Source organism: Oryctolagus cuniculus, chromosome 21 (genome assembly GCF_051225735.1).
Source record: "Oryctolagus cuniculus isolate XC-2025 breed Fujian yellow rabbit chromosome 21, ASM5122573v1, whole genome shotgun sequence".
NCBI lineage: Eukaryota > Metazoa > Chordata > Mammalia > Lagomorpha > Leporidae > Oryctolagus > Oryctolagus cuniculus.
In genome coordinates, this window is record NC_142887.1 from 4577501 (window position 1) to 4596068 (window position 18568).

Below are 18568 nucleotides of genomic sequence, written 5' to 3' on the forward strand. Positions count from 1 at the left end.
TCAGGTTCTCCAAAATGGAACCCTACTGTCAAGGTGTTACATCAATCCAAAGCCAGGAGCCAGGAGCTTCTTCTGAGTCTCCACACGGGTGCAGGGGTCCAGGGAATTGGGCCATCTTCTGCTGTTTTCCCAGGTGCATTCGTAGAGAGCTGGATCAGAAGTGAAGCAGCTGAGATTCAAACAAGTGCCTACACGGGATGCACCACTGCAGAGAGCAGCTTTACCCATTATGCCACACTGCAGGACCCAGCCCTTATATCTATATATCTGTATCTATATATCTTCATCTTTCCACTGCCAGTTCTCTCGCCAAATGCCCACAGCAACTAAGGCTGGTGTAGGCTGAAGCCAGGAGATGGACACTCAATCTTGGTCTCCCACATGGGTGGCAGGGACCCAAGTACTTGAACCATCACCTGCTGCCTCCCAGAATGAGATTAGCAGGAAACTGACCTCAGAAGCAGAGCCAAGACTCGAATCCAGGCACTCTGATAATGACATGCCGGAGTCCCAAGCAGTCTCTCAACCATTGAATCAGACACCTGCCCTGACCTTAATTTTTAGTGGCATTAAATACATGCACGTCTTATAGCCAAAATCTATCACTTTTCTCTTGCCTTTAGATTCCAGTTCTTATTTTTTCCTCCCAATTTTTTTTTTTTTTTAATTAGGGCCAGCACTGTGATGTAGCAGGCAAAGCCTCAGCCTGCAGTGCCAGTATCCCATATGGGTGCTGGTTCAAGACCTAGCTGCACCACTTCTGATCCAGCTCTCTGCTATGGCCTGGGAAAGCAGTAGAAGATGGCCCAAGTCCTTGGGCCCCTGCACCCACGTGGGAGACCCGGAAGAAGCTCCTGGTTTCAGATCAGCCCAGCTCTGGCCATTGCTTCACCTGCTGCACCACAATGCTGGCCCCTACATGTTCTTTACTAGGATTACTGCTACCATTTTAGATCAGGTTTCCAGTGAGTTGGCAATGGGAGTACTGGAGTTCTGGAAATAAACAGGCCAGGATTTTATGAAAAGATAGGCATGTCTCTAAGTCATTCTAAGACTAACTTTATGCCTGGACAGCACAAGACACATAGTAAAATCACTGTGTGCATTACACAAGGATGAATGTTAAAATACTTGGACTGCACATGTGCCTATGGCATTGATAACTGATGTTAGGACCCTGCTTTAAATTCCTCTGCCTTTCCATTATCTTCAGGGTAACTGCCAAGCTCCTTAACCAGGTGTAGCAGCAAAGAACAGCAGAACGCAGAAATAAAGCCAGTGATTCAGGTTTGAACCTCAGCTCGTCCACTTCTTACTGTTCAACTTTGGGTCATTTTGTTAAAACAGAGGAATAGAACTGAAAGAAATTTATAAATGAGATGGTGCATTTAATCAGAAGCCATGTCATTTGTTCAGCGTAATTCACCTTCTTAGATTTTTTATACTTTAGCGTGTCATTTAAAAATTTTTTCAGTTCCACTTAGATTCTGATTTACACTTCAATGTATTTTTTTAAATTAGTATTTAAAATATACTTATTTGGGAGGCAGAATTACAGAGAGGGAGACAAAGACAAGAGAGAGAGCCTCCATCCACTGGTTCACCCCCCAAAGCGGCTACATTTGGGCTGGGCCAGGCTGAAGACAGGACCCAGCAGGAGCCACCCATGTGGGTGGCAGACACTCAAACACTTGGGCTACCTTCTGTTGCTTTCCTAGGTACACTGGCAGGGAGCTGGATTGTAAGCAGAGCAGCCAGCACTGGCACTCCAACCTATGTCGGCATTGCAGCTGCTGGCTCAACTTGCTGCATCACAACAGAGGCCCCTCAACATGCCATTTTTAGGATGCATTATTCTACAATAACTGTAAGAAGGGAGACAGAGGACACTGAGGGAGGTCTCAGTGAGTAGTAGTTTCTTTACCTGAGGGTAGCTAATTTTCTAAGACCCTATGAAGTGCCAGGCCCTAAGTTATTGGATCTCTGCCACAAAAGTCTAGTTTTCAAATGAAGCTCCACCACTAACTAGTTATGTGAATTTGAACAAATTACTAAAAATTCCCAAAATCTAATTTCCTTTGATACAGAACTGGGAACATAAATTTCCTCATACGGTTGACATGTGAAATTAAACATGAAATGACTTAGCACATGGATACCTTACAAAGATCACCAACTACCACCAGTGGTACTAGCATTCATTTGGCGCCGCAGACTTTTTCTTGCTCTTCAGTAATCCCAGGTTTCTGAACATTTTTCAAGATACCATCTTTATTGAGAGTATGAGTTAGAGGGCCTCATCACAACCTTATAGCTCATGATCCCAGCCACCATTTCTAAATTTTTCCTGGGTGATCTATCAAGATTTCTTTCCAGGAAGCAGTAACACTATTCATTTATCATTCAACATTTACTGAACATACAGTACATATGCTAGAAAAATGGCAAATCATGCTCAGTCCCTACACAGGAGATTCATTCACTGAAATAAAGTTACAACAGATCCTCTTCCTGAAGATCAGGATCCTCTACCTAGAATGGAAAAACCTCATACAAACAGGTCAGTTTTACAGACAGTATTCAAAGTTGTTTACTGTTCCTCAAAAATGAAATCAGACATCACTATTTGTCAATGATTTTCCCAAATTATGATTTAGGCAAAAGGGAAAACCATGTACGATTGGAAGCGAGAAAGCACAAAAAAAGTACACAAAAGTATGCAAGCAAGTTTAAATGAAATGACAGACACTGGGCTGGGGCAATATCCACCAGTGCAGCTACTAATTATAATGTCATTCTATGTATCAGGTACTAATCTGAGCTCTAGTTATTTATTACTCCCACCACAATCATATGAGTAAGTATAATTATTGTCTAATTTATGGGAAGTTTCAGTGAGGCACAGGTAAACTAAGCAGCATGCCCAGCATCTAGTTGGGTACAGAGGTGGGATTGAAACCTGAGTATTTCAACTCAGGTCTATGCTCTCAGACCATGTTTCCTTCATAAATATAAGAATTCCTTGAGAGAAAGGATGTCTTTGGACAGAGACTCTCAAGCACCAAATCCCACTCAAACTGAGACTCTCCCTGATCCATCCACATGCCGAATACCCCTCTATGCTTCAAGATCCTTTCACACCAGGTCTCAGACTGGAACTCTGTGAGCCCAGACAACTTAGAAAAGGAAAGTCTGCCAGCAGCTGGTCCTCAAGAGTCCTTAATAGCATAGACAATACTAGATAACCTTTTGAGTATTTGAAAATGTCTTAAAATCATCACATCAACACTAGCCCAGGAAATTTGTAATCTCATCAATTCCGTTCATTTCTCTATACTTTGAATTCTCGCTCACATGCACATATATTTGAGAGGTGGGAAGAGATTCCATGTGTTGGTTCAATCCTCTGGAGTCAGGAACTCAATCCAGATCTCCCACACGAATGGCAGGGACCCAGCTACTTGAACCATCAGCCCTAGCTTCTCAGGGTGTGCACAATACGAAGCTGGAACTGGGAGAAGAGCCAGGCACTTTGATACAGGATGTGGGTAGCCCAATTGGAGTCTTAACTGCTATGCCAAAGGTCCACTCCCCAAAATGTTTAAGTTATTTTGTAAGCATTTCCCATGCTTCTAATCAAAATGTAGTTTATACAAGACACCTAAAACATACTAAGCACTAAGTATCCCAGGAAGAGAGGCACAATCCAGTAACCAATGTCATACTAATTCACTGGATTACTACTTTTCCTTTTCTTAGTGCAGTAACAGTCATTAATTTATTAATTCTCAGCAACACTCCCTCTTCAGTAGCATATTTTTTCATTTGCCTTATTGAATAAGATAATGCAGTGTGTTGTATTTCAACAGTTCACCTACTTACTGGTTCCTTCTCAGGCTGTAGAACTTCAAGTTTGGTCAAGAACATTCCCATCCCAATTACTTTAGTAGGAATTTGTGGAAAGAAGAAAATCTGATATATTTTTGTACTGAAATATTTGTATAGTTCCCCTCTCCAAGACCAACTCTCTAGTGTGCAACAGGGTAGTGACAAGTTTCAAAGCACTTCCACATGGACCCCCTTTGTACAGCCTCACTTCAGATGATGAGCACCACAGAATGAAGTGATCGCTCCTTATGAGTCTTCTATATTCATGATATTGGTATTTTCTCTAATATGATTTCTCCGGTATCTAATAAGGTTAGAGCTGTTAACAAGTGCTGTTCCACACTGATTACATGTTAAGAACCGCTCTCCAGTATGAGATATTTGATGTACTATAAATGGAGAATTCTGGCTGAAGATAATGCCACACTGGTTACATTTATAGGTCTCTTCTCCAACATGAATTCTCTGATGCTTAATGAGGTCATTCTTCCGGATGAAGGCTTTCCCACACTGACAACATTCGTATGGTTTTTCTCCAGTATGAATTCTTTGATGTACAATAAGGGCAGAACTCTGGCTGAAGGATTTCCCACAATCGTGGCATTCATATGGTTTCTCTCCAGTGTGGATCCTCTGGTGAGAGAAAAGGTGAGAGCTTCGACTAAAGCATTTCCCACAATCTTTACACTCAAAAGGTTTTAGCCCAGTGTGAATTCTGTGATGCACAACAAGGTGAGATCTCTGGCTGTACGACTTCCCGCATTCATTACATTCATAGGGCCTCACTCTCACGTGAGTTCTCTGATGCAGAAGGAGATGTGTGCTCTGTCTGAAAGATTTGCCACATTCAGGACATTCATAAGGTTTCTCTCCAGTATGAGTTCTCTGGTGCCTAATAAGCCTAGAGCTATGAACAAAAGATTTCCCACACTGGTTACAGGTGTACAGTTTGTCTCCGGTGTGAGTTCTCTGGTGGGTAACAAGGTGAGACAACCAGCTAAAGGATTTTCCACATTCTTTACATTCATAAGGTTCCTCACCAGTATGAGTCTTTTGATGTCCAATGAGGTGAGAGCTGCGGCTGAAAGACTTCCCACATTCTTTACATTCATAGGGTTTCTCTCCAGTATGAATAAGCTGGTGCCTGGTAAGATTAGAGCGCCAGCTGAAGCATTTCCCACATTGCTTACATTCATAGGGTTTCTCTCTATGTATGACCTTCGTTATACCAAGAGATGTACCGTGGTTCAGAGAATTATCCTTAGCACATTCGTAAGCTTTCTCTCCTGTGTGAGTTCTTGCAAACTGCATAAGATGAATGTTTTGACAGAAGGTTTGACCACATTCATCACTGTGACCTGCAGGGCTTTCCTGATGATCACTACAAACTAAATCACGTTTTAAACTTTTAGGATTTGAGTCACGTCTATGGAAATACTCCCTCAGTACTAGCTGAGCAGGAAGAAGACAACTTCCTCCATATTTACCACTTTCACACACTCTTTCCTGAGAAAGTAATTTCTTCTGGGTGAATGCTACCTGCCTCAAATGTCTCTCTTGGTTTTGCTGATATCTGTCCACCTGGTCTTCACACTTCCAGACTTCTTCTAATGATAAATACCAGAGATCATTCCCCGATGTTCCTTCCATCTTAATGTCACAGCATTGTTCATCTTTAGAAATGTTCCTACTGGAAACTGATGATTTAATTTCAACTTCAGTCTCAGAATCTGAAAAAAAAAAAAAAAAAAGTTTTGTGTAACTACTTTTTTTTTTTTTGACAGGCAGAGTGGACAGTGAGAGAGAGAGAGAGAGACAGACAGAAAGGTCTTCCTTTTGTGGGGAGCAATCCGGACTGGACTGGGTTACTCGAATTAAGACTTATTCTATGCATCTGCTCTCCCACAATATGGTGCTGGGAGAGAAGTAAACAGCTTCCGCACAGCTGCCTCCAGTTCAACTAATAAATTGTAGGACTTGCTCCTGATTGGAGAGCAGCGTACTCGGCGTGTGGGCAGCCGAGTTAGGATTGGCGGAAGAGGACTATAAAGGAGGAGAGAGACGGCATGCACCGGGAACATCTATGGGGAACATCTAAGGGAACCCGTGCAGCCCCCGAGAAAGCCGGCTGGCGGTGTGCCGCTCCCCTGCGGAAGTGGGGAATGCGGCCAGGGGGAACTGCCCTTCCACGGAGGTGGAAGGGATAGTAGCCAACCCGGGAAGAACCAGCAGAAAACCCGGGGAGGGCCGAGCAGACGAAAGAACAGCGCAGGGTCCTGTGTCGTTCCTCCACGAAGAGGGGGAGCGACACCTTTTCCGTTGGTTCACCCCGCAACGGCTGCTGCGGTTGGCACGCTGCGCTGATCTGATGGCAGGAGCCAGATGCTTCTCCTGGTCTCCCATGGGGTGCAGGGCCCAAGGACTTGGGCCATCCTCCACTGCACTCCCGGGCCACAGCAGAGAGCTGGCCTGGAAGAGGAGCAACCAGGACAGAATCTGGCACCCCGACCGGGACTAGAACCCAGTGTGCTGGTGCCGCAAGGCGGAGGATTAGCCAAGTGAGCCGCGGCATAACTACATATTAAGGTGAGAATGGAAAGATGTACATGCAGACGAAGACTGTTAAGACACATGTGGAATTATTTTCAAATATGACTTTATACCCTCAATAGAGAATGACAAAGGGAAGAGGAAACACAAAGGCACTGGGCTAGACAGTACATAAAAGGAACAGAAAGTACAAAGAAGCAGAGGACTGAACATGACAAATGTGATAATGACAGTCAGCCGTGCAGGTGGCAGTAAGAATTCCACAGAAAGGACTGTACTCCCACTTTCTCGTCCAAACATTAATATACAAGATCAAAAAGTTTTGGGTTTGGTATTCTTTCAGCTTTCTGGATTAGCAATGCTCAACATGTGTGTTGTTATATCAGCCCTAGGAAACTAGTACACCTGGTAAAAAATCCCTGGGCCAGGCCAGGTCCTGTGACTTCTTTGTACAACCCCACCTTAGTCCTAATTTTTCATTTTTTTTTAATACACATTTATTCAGTGTCATGATCAGACTATCGCATTTAGTAATCAACAGCATGAGTGCAAAAAAAAAAAAACTGCATTAAAACCTCCTTTGTTGGAATGCATTCCACAGAACAGAAACTAAAATAATCAGTTACACAATTAGTCACACAAATGGACTAGAGTTTTGTCCATACACGTGAGTATTGTTTAAAACATGTTTCTCTTGTAGCAGTGAGAACCTGCCAACACCGGACTTGGCTAAGTTTTGTTTTCTGGCAGCCATTAAAAACCTGCCGCTACCACAGCTACTGTTACAACCACCATAGCCACCTTGATTACATGGGATGGTTTGGCAAACTACTGGCCCCACAACCACCATAAGGGCCAGAGCTTCTGCCTCCAATGTTTCAAAATTTAAAGACTGATTGCTGTGGGGCCGGTAAAGCTACCACCTGCAATGCCAGCATCCCACACAGGCGCTGGTTCAAGACCCAGTTGCTCCACTTCCAATCCAGCTCTCTGCTGTGGCCTCGGAAAGCAGCAGAAGATGGCCCAAATGCTTGGGGCCCTGAACCCACGTGGGAGTCCAAGAAGATGCTCCTGGCTCCTGGCTTCAGATCATCCCAGCTCCAGCCACTGTGGCCATTTGGGGAGTGAATCAATGGATGGAAAATTGATCACTCTCTCTCTGTGTCTCTGCCTCTCTGTAACTCTGCCTTTTAAATAAATCTTAAAAAAGACAAGACTGAGTGTTGTAACTGCCAAAATCACTGTACCTTTCATCACCTTCAAAACCACTTCCACCATTACCAAATCCATTGTAACCATCCCCACCGCCACCATATCCACCACCATCTTGGCTGCTGCCAAGGCCATAACCACAGACATTTCCTCCACGATGAAAGTTGTCATTGCCACCAAAACCACCTCCATGACCACAAGCTTCCAGATCCTCTTCTACCTCCTGTTAAGATTTATTTACTTATTTTAAAGGCAGAGTTACAAGGACAGAAAGGGAGACAGGGGCCAGCACTGTAGCGTAGCAGGAAAAGCTGTCGCCTGCAGTGCCAGCATCCCTTATGGGTGCTGGTTCGACTCCCGGCTGCTCCACTTCTGATCCAGCTCTCTGCTACAGCCTGGGAAAGCAGAAGACGGCCCAAGTCCTTGGGCCCCTGCACCCGTGTAGGAGACCCAGAAGCAGCTCCTGGCTCCCGGCTTCGGATCGGCACAGCTCCAGCCATGGCAGCCAATTGGGGAGTGAACCAGCGGATGGAAGACCTCTCTCTCTCTCTCTCTCTCTGCCTCTCATTCTCTCTGTATCTCAGAGAGTTAAAATCTTAAAAAAAAGAGAGAGAGAGAGAAACAGAACTTCCCTCCTCTGGTTCACTCCTCAAAATGATCACAGCAGCTAGGCCCAAACCAGGAACTTAATCCAGGTCTCCCATGTGAGTAGAGGCCCAAGTATTTGGGCCATCTTCTGCTGCTTTCCCAGGCGCATTAGCAAGGAGCTGGACTGAGAAGTGGCGCAGCCTGAAAATTAGAACAGGTGCCCATATGGGATGCCGCCATCATCTCAACCCACAATGTCACAATGCTGGCCCCCACTTCAACTTGTTGGAGTAGATCAAGCACCTGCCATCTCCTGCTTCAACAGGGACTTCCGCCATTCACAACTGTGACCATTTACAGGACGGTATTTTAAGTGAAAATCTTATCCAGAGTCAGGGTCATCAAAGCAAAGCCCCTCTTGTCAGTGCCTGGGTCAGTCATTATCTCAGTCACTTCAGTTTTCCCATACTGCTTGAAATAATCTCTGAGGTGATGCTCTTCTTTAATGCCATCAACCAAGATCTTTTTCACAGTTAGTCTTGCATAATCTTATTTTCATGCAGTCCTTCTTGGTTCTACAACTCTTCTGTCTACCTTATGTGGTCTTGTGCCCACAGCTGCATCCACTTCCTCCATGGTGCTCAAAGCCCCCAGGTCTCATCACCACCATCTGTAAACATTCCTGTTGCTCAGGACAGCTCCTCCCATGCTCACTGACTGTTTCAAAGATGAGCTCAGATGACAAGCTTCTGCAGCTGTTTCGATTCTTTAGACGATGACTTAAACATGACAGCAGTGGGAAAACAGACTTTGATAATGCTTCCTCAGTGGCATCAACTGGCAGAAAGGAGGAAGCCAATAAATGTATCCCCTTAGTCTTTTTTTTTTTTTTTTTTTTGAAAGTCAGAGTTACACACAGAGAGAGGAGAGGCAGAGAAAGAGAGAGAGGTCTTCCATCTGCTGGTTCACTCCCCCATTGGCTGCAATGGCTGGAGCTGCGCCGATCCAAAGCCAGGAGCCAGGAGCTTCTTCCGGGTCTCCCACAGGATCGGAAGTGGAGCAGCCGGGTCTCAAACTGGCACCCACATGGAATGCTGGTGCTTCAGGCCAGGTTTTTTTTTTTTTTTTTTTTTTGACAGGCAGAGTGGACAGTGAGAGAGAGAGACAGAGAGAAAGGTCTTCCTTTTGCAGTTGGTTCACCCTCCAATGGCCGCCGCGGCCGGCGCGCTGCGGCCGGCGCACCGCGCTGATCCGATGGCAGGAGCCAGGAGCCAGGTGCTTTTCCTGGTCTCCCATGGGGTGCAGGGCCCAAGCACCTGGGCCATCCTCCACTGCACTCCCTGGCCACAGCAGAGGGCTGGCCTGGAAGAGGGGCAACCGGGACAGAATCCGACGCCCCGACCGGGACTAGAACCCGGTGTGCCGGCGCCGCTAGGCGGAGGATTAGCCTAGTGAGCCGCGGCGCCGGCTCAGGCCAGGTTTTAACCCGCTGCGCCACAGCGCCAGCCCCTCCCTTTGGTCTTAATTTTCATTCACAACTTTGTTATTTCCTAGTTTCTCCCCACTGCATTTTCTTTTTATTTGAAAGCCAGAGAGACAGAGATTTCCTATCTGCTGGGCCATTCCCTCCCTAAATCCCCAAAACCACCTGGGCTGGGTCAGGCTAAAGCCAGGAGCTGAGAACTCAATCTGGGTCTCCCAGTGAGTCACAGGGATCCAGCGGCATCATTATTTGTTCTTTCCCCAGGGTGCATTAGCAGGAAGCTGGAAGTGTAAGTGAAGCTGACACTCAAACCAAGGCGCTTGGATGATGGGATGTGGGCATCCCAACTTGCTGTATCAGGTGCCTGCCCCATATTGATTTATGATAGGAAATACATCACCTTTTCCTCAGTTTGCCTTCACCGAAGGCACAGAGAACACTACGAAGATTTTTAAACTATAGATGCCACTGGAAGATTCTAAAATTAACATTTGTGTGAGGATGGAGAACTTAGTAAAGACAGGAAAAGTATTAGTGCATATAAATGGAGTATTTTCCTTTATTAAAAGAAGGAAAACAGAATAACCTATCCTCTCACAGTCCCAAAGCAACTGATGATCAAGTTCTTTTTTTTTTTTTTAAAGACTGATTTATTTGAAAGTCAGAGTAATACAGAAAGGAGAGGCAGAGAGAGAGAGAGAGAGAGAGAAAGAGAGAGAGGTGTCTTACATCCTCTGGTTCACTCCCCAAATGGCCACCAATGACCGGAGCTGCACCAATCCAAAGCCAGGAGCCAGGAGCTTCTTCTGGGTCTCTCACGTGGATGCAGGGGCCCAAGGACTTGGGCCATCTTCTACTGCTTTCCCAGGCCACAGCAGAGAGCTGGACCAGAAGTGGAGCAGCCAGGTCTCGAACCGATGCCCATATGAGATGCCAGCACTTCAGACCAAGGTATTAACCCACTGCGCCACAGCACCAGCCCTACTGATGATCAAGTTCTTAACAGCTTTTTTTTAAAGACCTTGAGACATGATTTTTTTCTTTTTTTTTTTTTAAGAATTATTTATTTTAATTTAAAGTCAGAGTTACATAGAGAGAGAAGGAGAGGCAGAGAAAGAGAGAGAGAGAAAGAGAGAGAGAGGTCTTCCATCCGCTGGTTCACTCCCTAATTGGCTGCAATGGCTGGAGCTGCGCCGATCTGAAGGCAGGAGCCAGGAGCTTCTGGGTCTCCCATGCAGGCGCAGGGGCCCAAGGACTCAGGCCATTGTCCACTGCTTTCCCAGGCCGCAGCAGAAAGCTGGATGGGAAGTAGAGCAGCAGGGAGTCGAACCGACGCCCATATGGGATACAGGCATTGCAGGCGGCGGCTTTACCCATTACGCCACAGCACCAGCCCCAAGACATGATATTTTTTACAAGCATCTAACAAGTGAATTATTAGAAAGTCAAAAACAGTTCATGATACTTCTGAGTACACACTTAAACTAAGTGGAAGGTCAGAAAAAGAAAGGACTTCTACTCAATGAGGAGTCACTAAAGGTTCCATAGTGAAAAAGAGAACTGAGATCACACTCAAATCCCAAGACTCGGTGAAATGCCTGATACGTGTGTATACTAGGTACTGGAGGAACAGAAACATGCCTGCAGGTTGTTCTGCTGGAACTGCACTGCACTGGACTTGGGAGGCTACAGTCCCATATTAGCCTGCATGGAATCAATGCTAAGTGTCCTGCCCATTCTACATGGTAAGAAAGAGGTTATTTGCACTGATTTAGACCACAGCACCTAAGATGGCTAAGAAGGAAGATGTTGGGACTGGCACTGCAGCACAGCAGGTTAAGCTGCCATCTGCAGCACTGGCATTCCATATGGGCGCTGGTTCAAGTCCCATCTGATCCAGTTCTGAACCAGCTCCCTGCTAATGTGCCTGGGACAGCAGCAGCAGGTGGCTCAGATGCTTGGGCCCCTGTACACACATGGGATACCCAGAGGAAACTCCTGGCTCCTGGCTTAAGCCTGGACCAGCCCTGGCCATTGCAGTCATTTGGGGAGTGAACCAGTGGATGGAAGATCTCCGTCTTCCCTCTCTTGCTAACTCTTTCAAATAAATAAATGAATCTTTTAAAAAAAGGAACATATTGGAATATTGCGCTTGGGTAAAAAGGTCAGAGAAAGTAACACTTACAGAGAATAAAGGAGTGGGAAGCTGAAAGAAAATTTTCTATTTTTTACCATGGAAGACAATCTCCCCTGTAAATATTTCCTTATACACAGGTCAAGAGGGAGAAGGAACTGTCTTTGGAAACAAAATTACAATGTGCACCTTGTAAATATTAACATTAAAATGAAACAGGAATGAATGGAATGAAAGACAAATAACTAGAGCACAGTGAGGGAATCAGGTATTTTTGAGAATTGCACTTCTGGGAAGGACGGACAGGTAAGCCAACAAGGAGTTTGGCAGCCCTGGGTTTTCTAACCAGCAGAAAACAGTCTCAGGATAGTGGCAGGTGACAGACTCCCATCTCCTGTCAGAGAACTGAGCCTATAGGAAGGGTCAACATGAAAAAGAAAAGTAGCAAAGACAATGATTCTGTGATAAATTAGAGAATGGAGATGCTCGAGTCCGTGGTAATAATGAGAAAAGCAACATGAACAGGGCTGGAACAGAGCATATCAATAAGAAGGTAATTTTAATGAAGCAGCAAGACACCTGAGCGCCTGACTGCAAACGCAGTGTGACTGGACTGCAGAAGGAAGACTGGCACTGTGGACAGAGAAGGCAGAAAAACTCAGTCTCTTCAGAAACAAGGACCCGTGTGGAAAACGGGTCACTATCTGCAGCAGTTCGGCCCCTCATGGGTCATCTGGTCTACTGCCCAGGGCAACTCTTGTCTGGTCCTTACCTGAATGAGCCTTGCAACGAAACCCTCTCTCCACCAGCCAGGGCTCTTCCCCTTTCTCCAACCGAAGGATCACGTCTGGCTTAGGAAGTGGATGCCCTGTTCCCAGGAAAAGACAAAGAACTGGGTAAGAGTTGGGGAAGCTCAGGGCTGACATGAAGAAGGATCCCAGAGTAAAGTATCCAACCCTCTCAGAGTACCACAGAGGGTCTGAAAAATTAAATATGTGAGGATGCAGAGCAAGAAAAGGAAACTTATCTTGAAAAATAATTAACATTTCCACAAAAGTAGTAGAAAAATGCTATTCCATGCCTCAAAGAAATTAGGTCACAGAACCCCAAGCTCATACCCTAAATTATGCTTTATGTTTTGATCAGGAACCAAAACCACCAGGGTAAGTTTATCTTCAAAAGCAGAGGTCAGAGGGGCTGACATGGCACAGTGGAGTAAGCCACCACCTGCAACACCAGCATCCTATATCAGAATGCCAATCCCAGCTGCTCCACTTCTGATCCAGCTCCCTACGAATGTGCATGGAAAAGCAGGGAGAATGGCCCAACTGCTTGGGCTCCTGCACCCAAGTGGGAGACCCAGAAAAAGCTCCTGTCTCCTGGCTTCAGTCTGGCCCAATCTCAACCATCATGGTCATTTGGAGAGTGAACCAGCAGGTGGAGGATCTCTTTCTGTCTCTCCGTCTCTCCTATCATTCTGCCTTTCAAATAAATAAGTCTTTTTAAAATAAAAAAAAGGAAAAGCAGAGGTTACTCTTACCCAAGGAAAGCAGGTTCTTATAGTTTTCCAACATCACATCCTTGTATATCATCTGCTGAACCGTGTCCAGCAGCTTCCACTCCTCCTTGGTGAAGTCCACAAGCACATCCTTGAAGGTCACCAGTGTCTGTAACGTCAGAATAAATTTTGTATTGAGTCAGCTGTGTTATCTGGCTTTCCTCTCCTGAGTCCTGACAAGAAGGGAAGTCAGAGCCAGTACTGCGGCACAGCCGGTTAGGCCGCTATTTGTGATAAGGAAATTTCCTATGAGTGCTAGTTTGAGTCTTAGCCACTCCACTTCCAATCCAGCTCCCTGGTAATGTCTGGGGAGTGAACCAGCAGGTGGAAGATACCTCACTCTTTCTGTGTAACTCTGCCTTTCAAGTAAATAAATTTTAAAAATAATAAAAAGAATGGCAGCTGGTGCTGTGGTTCAGTACACTAAGCCTCCACCTGCAGCAACAGCGTCCCACGTGGGTGCTGGTTCGTGTCCCAGCTGCTCCTCTTCCGATCCAGGTGCCTGCTGATGGCCTGGGAAAGCAGTGGAAGATGGCCCAGACCTGGGAGACCTGGAAGAAGCTCCTGGCTCCTGACCTCAGATCAGCCCAGCTCTGGCCATTGCAGACATTTAGGGAGTGAACCAGTGGATAAAGATCTCTCTCTCTGTTTCTCCCTCTGTAACTCTACCTCTCAAATAAATAAATAAAGCCTTTTTAAAAAATAAAAAGAAATGATGAAGAGGAAGGAAAACACAAGTTAGCACACTGGCTCTGCCTTGCCTTGTGATGCCCTCTGCCACATTACGGTGCAGCAGGAAGGCTATTTTTTTTTCCTTGGGTGGGAAACCAGCTCACATTTCATTATGACTTTTTTTTTTTTTGGACAGGCAGAGTGGACAGTGAGTGAGTGAGAGAGAGAGACAGAGAGAAGACAGAGAGAAAGGTCTTCCTTTTGCCGTTGGTTCACCCTCCCATGGGGTGCAGGACCCAAGGACTTGGGCCATCCTCCACTGCACTCCCTGGCCACAGCAGAGAGCTGGCCTGGAAGAGGGGCAACTGGGACAGAATCCGGCGCCCCGACCGGGACTAGAATCCGGTGTGCCGGCACTGCAAGGCGGAGGATTAGCCTAGTGAGCCACATCGCCGGCCTCATTATGACTTTTTTATTTTAAAGTGTACAAGTGGTCTGACAGCTGCCCCATCTCCTCACACATATTATTTCTCTTAAAATGGCAGGAAAACGCCAACCAATCACAGGTTTCATGGGTATAGCAAGTTTACCCTTTCAGTTCCTATTCGCAGCACGCAGCATTCCCTGAAATAGCAGACAGACCCGGCAGTGGCTAACAGTGCATTCCAGTCCTCCAGAGTTGAAAAGTTCAAGCTCTCCGAGCATTTTGTGTTGTGGTGCCACTTGTCTAGAACTGTTACCTCCTCACAGCCAGGGAGTTTTCAAAGCACCATGAAAAAAGCAGTCTCCTTCAAGGGGAAGAAAGAAAACCACTCCTCAAAACCCAACAGACCTGGCTGTAAGGTCTTTCCTCCTCCTGTCCCATCTCTGCAGACTACCTATTCTATCTATCCATCTGTCTTTTCTATCCATATCTATCTATCCATCCTCTGCTTCTTCTGCCTATCTATTAATTATTACAGTGGAGCAAGAAAAACAAAACTTAACCTCAAATAAGAAACAATGATGGTGGGGCCGCCACTGTAGCGTAGCAGGTTAATCCTCCACCTGTGGCAACGGCATCCCATATAGACACTAGTGTAGTCCCAGCTGCTCCACTTCCGATCCTGCTCTGCTACGCCCTTCGAAAGCAGTAGGAGATGGACCAAGTGCTTGGGTCCCTGCACCCGTGTGGGAGACCCAAAAGAAGCTCCTGGCTCCTGGCTTCAGATAAGCCCAGCTCCGTCCGTTGTGCCCACTTGGGAGTGAACCAGTGAATGGAAGACTTTTCTCTCTTTCTCTCCCTCTCACTGTCTGTAATTCTACCTCTCAGATAAATAAATAAAACCTTAAAGAAACAGTGATGGCTATAAAGAGAGTTAGCAGGAGCAACAGAGATTCTCTTTTACCTCCCACGTCCAATGCATGTGCTTCCTAGAAACACAATAAAAATAACAAATCCACAAAACACAACAGTTAGAATTACAAATCCCATTCATCCAAGGGTGGTAGAAAGCAGGAAGGCCAGAGGTGGGAGGGTCAAACACACACCAAAAAAAAACACCAAATATTCAAGTCAGTCCAAGGGGCTGGCAAATGCTAGAAAATAGCTGCAGAAAACCCTGTCTGTGGTCCTTTCAAACCCACTGGGGTGTTAAAAATCTACACCCTGGATTAAGAAAATTCTGCTTTGTGTGCACCAGAGGCAAAAATTCCAGCTCCTCAGAAAGAAGAAACATGCAGAGGGCCCTTGGCAGAGTGAGTCCTGCCTTCCCCAGTCAGGGAGTTGGTCAGAGCAAGCTGCCCTGGCCTCCTTCCGATCCCATCATGCCCACTGATGGCAGGTGACTCAGTGGCCCTCAACAGCCTGCAGTTTGGCGGAGACGGACATGGTAAAGAGAACTTCTCTGCAGAGGCTGAGCTGCTCACAGCAGACTGTGGAGAGACTGTCTTGCGGAAGTCTGTCGCTTCACCAAGGAGAAGAGGTGCAACTGGAAAAGATAAGCTTTTCCAGGGGTCTTCGCGTCATCAGCACTGATACTGGATAAAGCAAAGAGGATTGAGAAGAGGCACCCACTGTTGTACAAGGACTGCACTGCTGTAAGGGAAGCCAAATCCAAAGTAGCAAGGCCAGTTCCTTTCTGTTAGACATCCACTGGTGCATTTCAGTTCCTTTACTGCACCAGCGATATTCAAAGCAAAACAGGCAGTAGAGAAGGGACATATGCAGGAGACTAACCAGCTGACCAACAAGACAGGTAGGAAGGGGCCAGTGCTGTGGCATAGCGGGCTAAGCCTCCGCCTGTGGTGCTGGCATCCCTGTACGTCCACCGGTTCATGTCCTGGCTGCTCCTCTTCCAAGCCAGCTCTCTGCTGTGGCCTGGGAAATCAGTGAAAGATGGCTCAAGTGCTTGGGTCCCTGCATCGGCTTGGGAGACCCAAAGGAAGCTCTTGTTTCTGATCAGCCCTGCTCCAGCAGTTATGGCCGTTAGGGGAATGAACCATCAGAAGGAAGATCTTTCTCTCTGCCTGTAAGTCTACCTCTCAAATAAATAAAATCTTGAAAAAAAAAGATGGGAAAGAGACTCACAGACATCTCCTGGATGAGAAAGGACCGTGCAGCTACAGGTTGAAGGGCAGTCAGCAATGATTTCGCTCACACTAGGGAAGTGGTGAGACTTCCTCCCTGATACGTCACATGCCGGTCAGCTATATCCTGAAACCAAGCAGCATTCATAACTTTGCTGAGCACGAACAGGGGAGCACCCAAAGAGTACTGAAAATTGACATGAGAAAGAATTCCACCCATGACCAAACATCTCTGTGTAGTGATGGATCCCAGTGCTGCAGGCTGTTGCTGACTGAAGCACAGGAAGCAACACTCGATCACACAGGAGGAGACTGAACCAGAATACTGCACCATTCCAAGCACACCACGGAAAACTCTAACAGCAAGTGCTCACTCCCATTTCCGTCCCACACTCTGGGCTCTCCTCTGTGCTAGGTCGCTGCTTACCCTTCTTAAACGCTGCACCTCTTTTGTGGGATTTGAGCATCTCGCTTTGAGATGGTACAGATACCACAAATGGAGCCTTTGATAACCCTGGCAAGGTCCAGGAGAAAGGCTTTGACACTGTCGCTGTCTCTTCACCACTCAAACCGTCACCTGCACAGAGGAGAGAGAAAATGCCCCAGCATCTCTCATCAGGAAGGGCCGGCTGCACCAGGGGCAGAGCACAGGAGACCAGTGTGGGTACCAGATGCCGAATGGACCTCTGCTCCCAGGCAGGCTCCTATCCAATGTGGAACAGATGCCAGCGTCACGCTGTTGGACTTCCCGGTCTCCACAGCCATGAATTAGGCAAATCTCTATTCTTTCAAAACAAACAAACAAAAATCAAAAGCAAGGGAGTTTAGGTTAACAGCACTGGAGCAATGCAAGAGGACAGACGAGAATTTATTCTAGGAGTATTTATTTTGAGGGATCTGGTCTACTCAAGAACAAGTCCAAAGTGAAATCTTAGGTTAAGAACTATCATAAGCATTTTTACTTATTGTCTTAAGATTTGTTTAATTGGCGCTAGTGCTGTGGCATAGCGGGTTAACCCGCCACCTGCAGCGCCTGCATTCCATAGAGGCACTGGTTCACATCCTGGCTGCTCCACTTCTGATCCAGCTCCCTGCTAACACACCTGGGGAAGCAACAGAGGATGGCCCAAGTGTGGGACCCAAATGAAGCTCCTGGCTCCTGGCTTCAGCCTGGTATAGCACCAGCTACTGTGGCCATTTGGGGAGTAAATCAGTAGATGGAAGACCTCTCTCTCCCCACTTCTCTCAGAGTTAGAGAGGTCTTCTGCTCTCCTTGGCACACTAACAGGGAGCTGGGTCTCAAGCGGAGCAGCCAGGACACAAGCTGGTGCCATGTGGGACCCCAGCATCGTGGTCACAGCTTCACCCTGTATGCCACAATGCTGGCCCTTTGTGCTGCTAAGTAGATTTCTGGGTAAAGCAGCAGAGGATGGCCCAAATGTTTGGGCCCCTGCACTCATGTGGAGGACCTGGAGGAAGCTCCTGGCTCTTGGTTTCAGCCTGCCTCTGCCCTGTCTGTTGCAGCCAATTGGAGAGTGAACCAGCGGACTGGAGAGGAATGAGTGGTCACCAGAGGTGAGGGGCAAAGACAGAAGCCCAACAATAGAGAGGTCACATGTGGGGAGTCTGGGGGGAATGGATCTACTCTCTATGTTGATTCAAATGGGGGTTACCCAACTATGTGCATTTATCAGAAATCACACAGCTATATACTAGAAGGAAAGAACTCTGCCAAACACAAAACATTTTTGAAGGAATTTTCAGATTTTACAAACTAGGTATCTTTTTTCTTCCAAGATATCTTCTACTTGTTCTTTTTCCAGGAAGGGTTCCCTTACCTCTGCCTTTATTTCACTAAGGGAGATGGCCAGCTGGATATGCCAAATATGGCGGTGGTGGGAGGGGTGCATTCCCA

At 46.5% G+C, this 18568-nt stretch overlaps 1 protein-coding gene and 2 long non-coding RNA genes across 21 annotated transcripts in view; 2 read left to right on the forward strand and 1 right to left on the reverse strand.

Moving 5' to 3' along the window:
- LOC149119807 (uncharacterized) overlaps nucleotides 1–5532 on the forward strand; it is a 9172-nt gene extending 3640 nt beyond the window's left edge. Inside the window, exon 2 of the long non-coding RNA XR_016227481.1 lies at nucleotides 1–5532. This exon is cut by the window's left edge and continues 923 nt beyond it. This is a non-coding gene — a long non-coding RNA (uncharacterized LOC149119807).
- The window catches only part of ZNF10 (zinc finger protein 10), a 50147-nt gene continuing 33832 nt past the window's right edge, over nucleotides 2254–18568 (reverse strand). For 7 of the 19 annotated variants that reach the window (XM_089323518.1, XM_070065696.2, XM_070065694.2 and 4 more), the window contains 3 exons: nucleotides 13396–13522; nucleotides 12628–12723; nucleotides 2254–5618 (listed from right to left, as the gene is read on the reverse strand). In XM_089323518.1, coding sequence (XP_089179644.1) covers nucleotides 4135–5618; nucleotides 12628–12723; nucleotides 13396–13522 — 1707 coding nt within the window. In that variant the 3' untranslated portion in view covers nucleotides 2254–4134. Of the gene's footprint in view, nucleotides 5619–10754; nucleotides 11019–12627; nucleotides 12724–13395; nucleotides 13523–16654; nucleotides 16781–17230; nucleotides 17439–18568 lie in introns of those variants that run through there. The other 12 variants (XM_089323523.1, XM_089323522.1, XM_089323525.1 and 9 more) reach the window with 7 other exon arrangements.
- On the forward strand, nucleotides 8212–11302 carry LOC149119808 (uncharacterized). The gene is made up of 2 exons (XR_016227482.1): nucleotides 8212–9349; nucleotides 9717–11302. It is a non-coding gene; the product is annotated as an uncharacterized LOC149119808 (long non-coding RNA).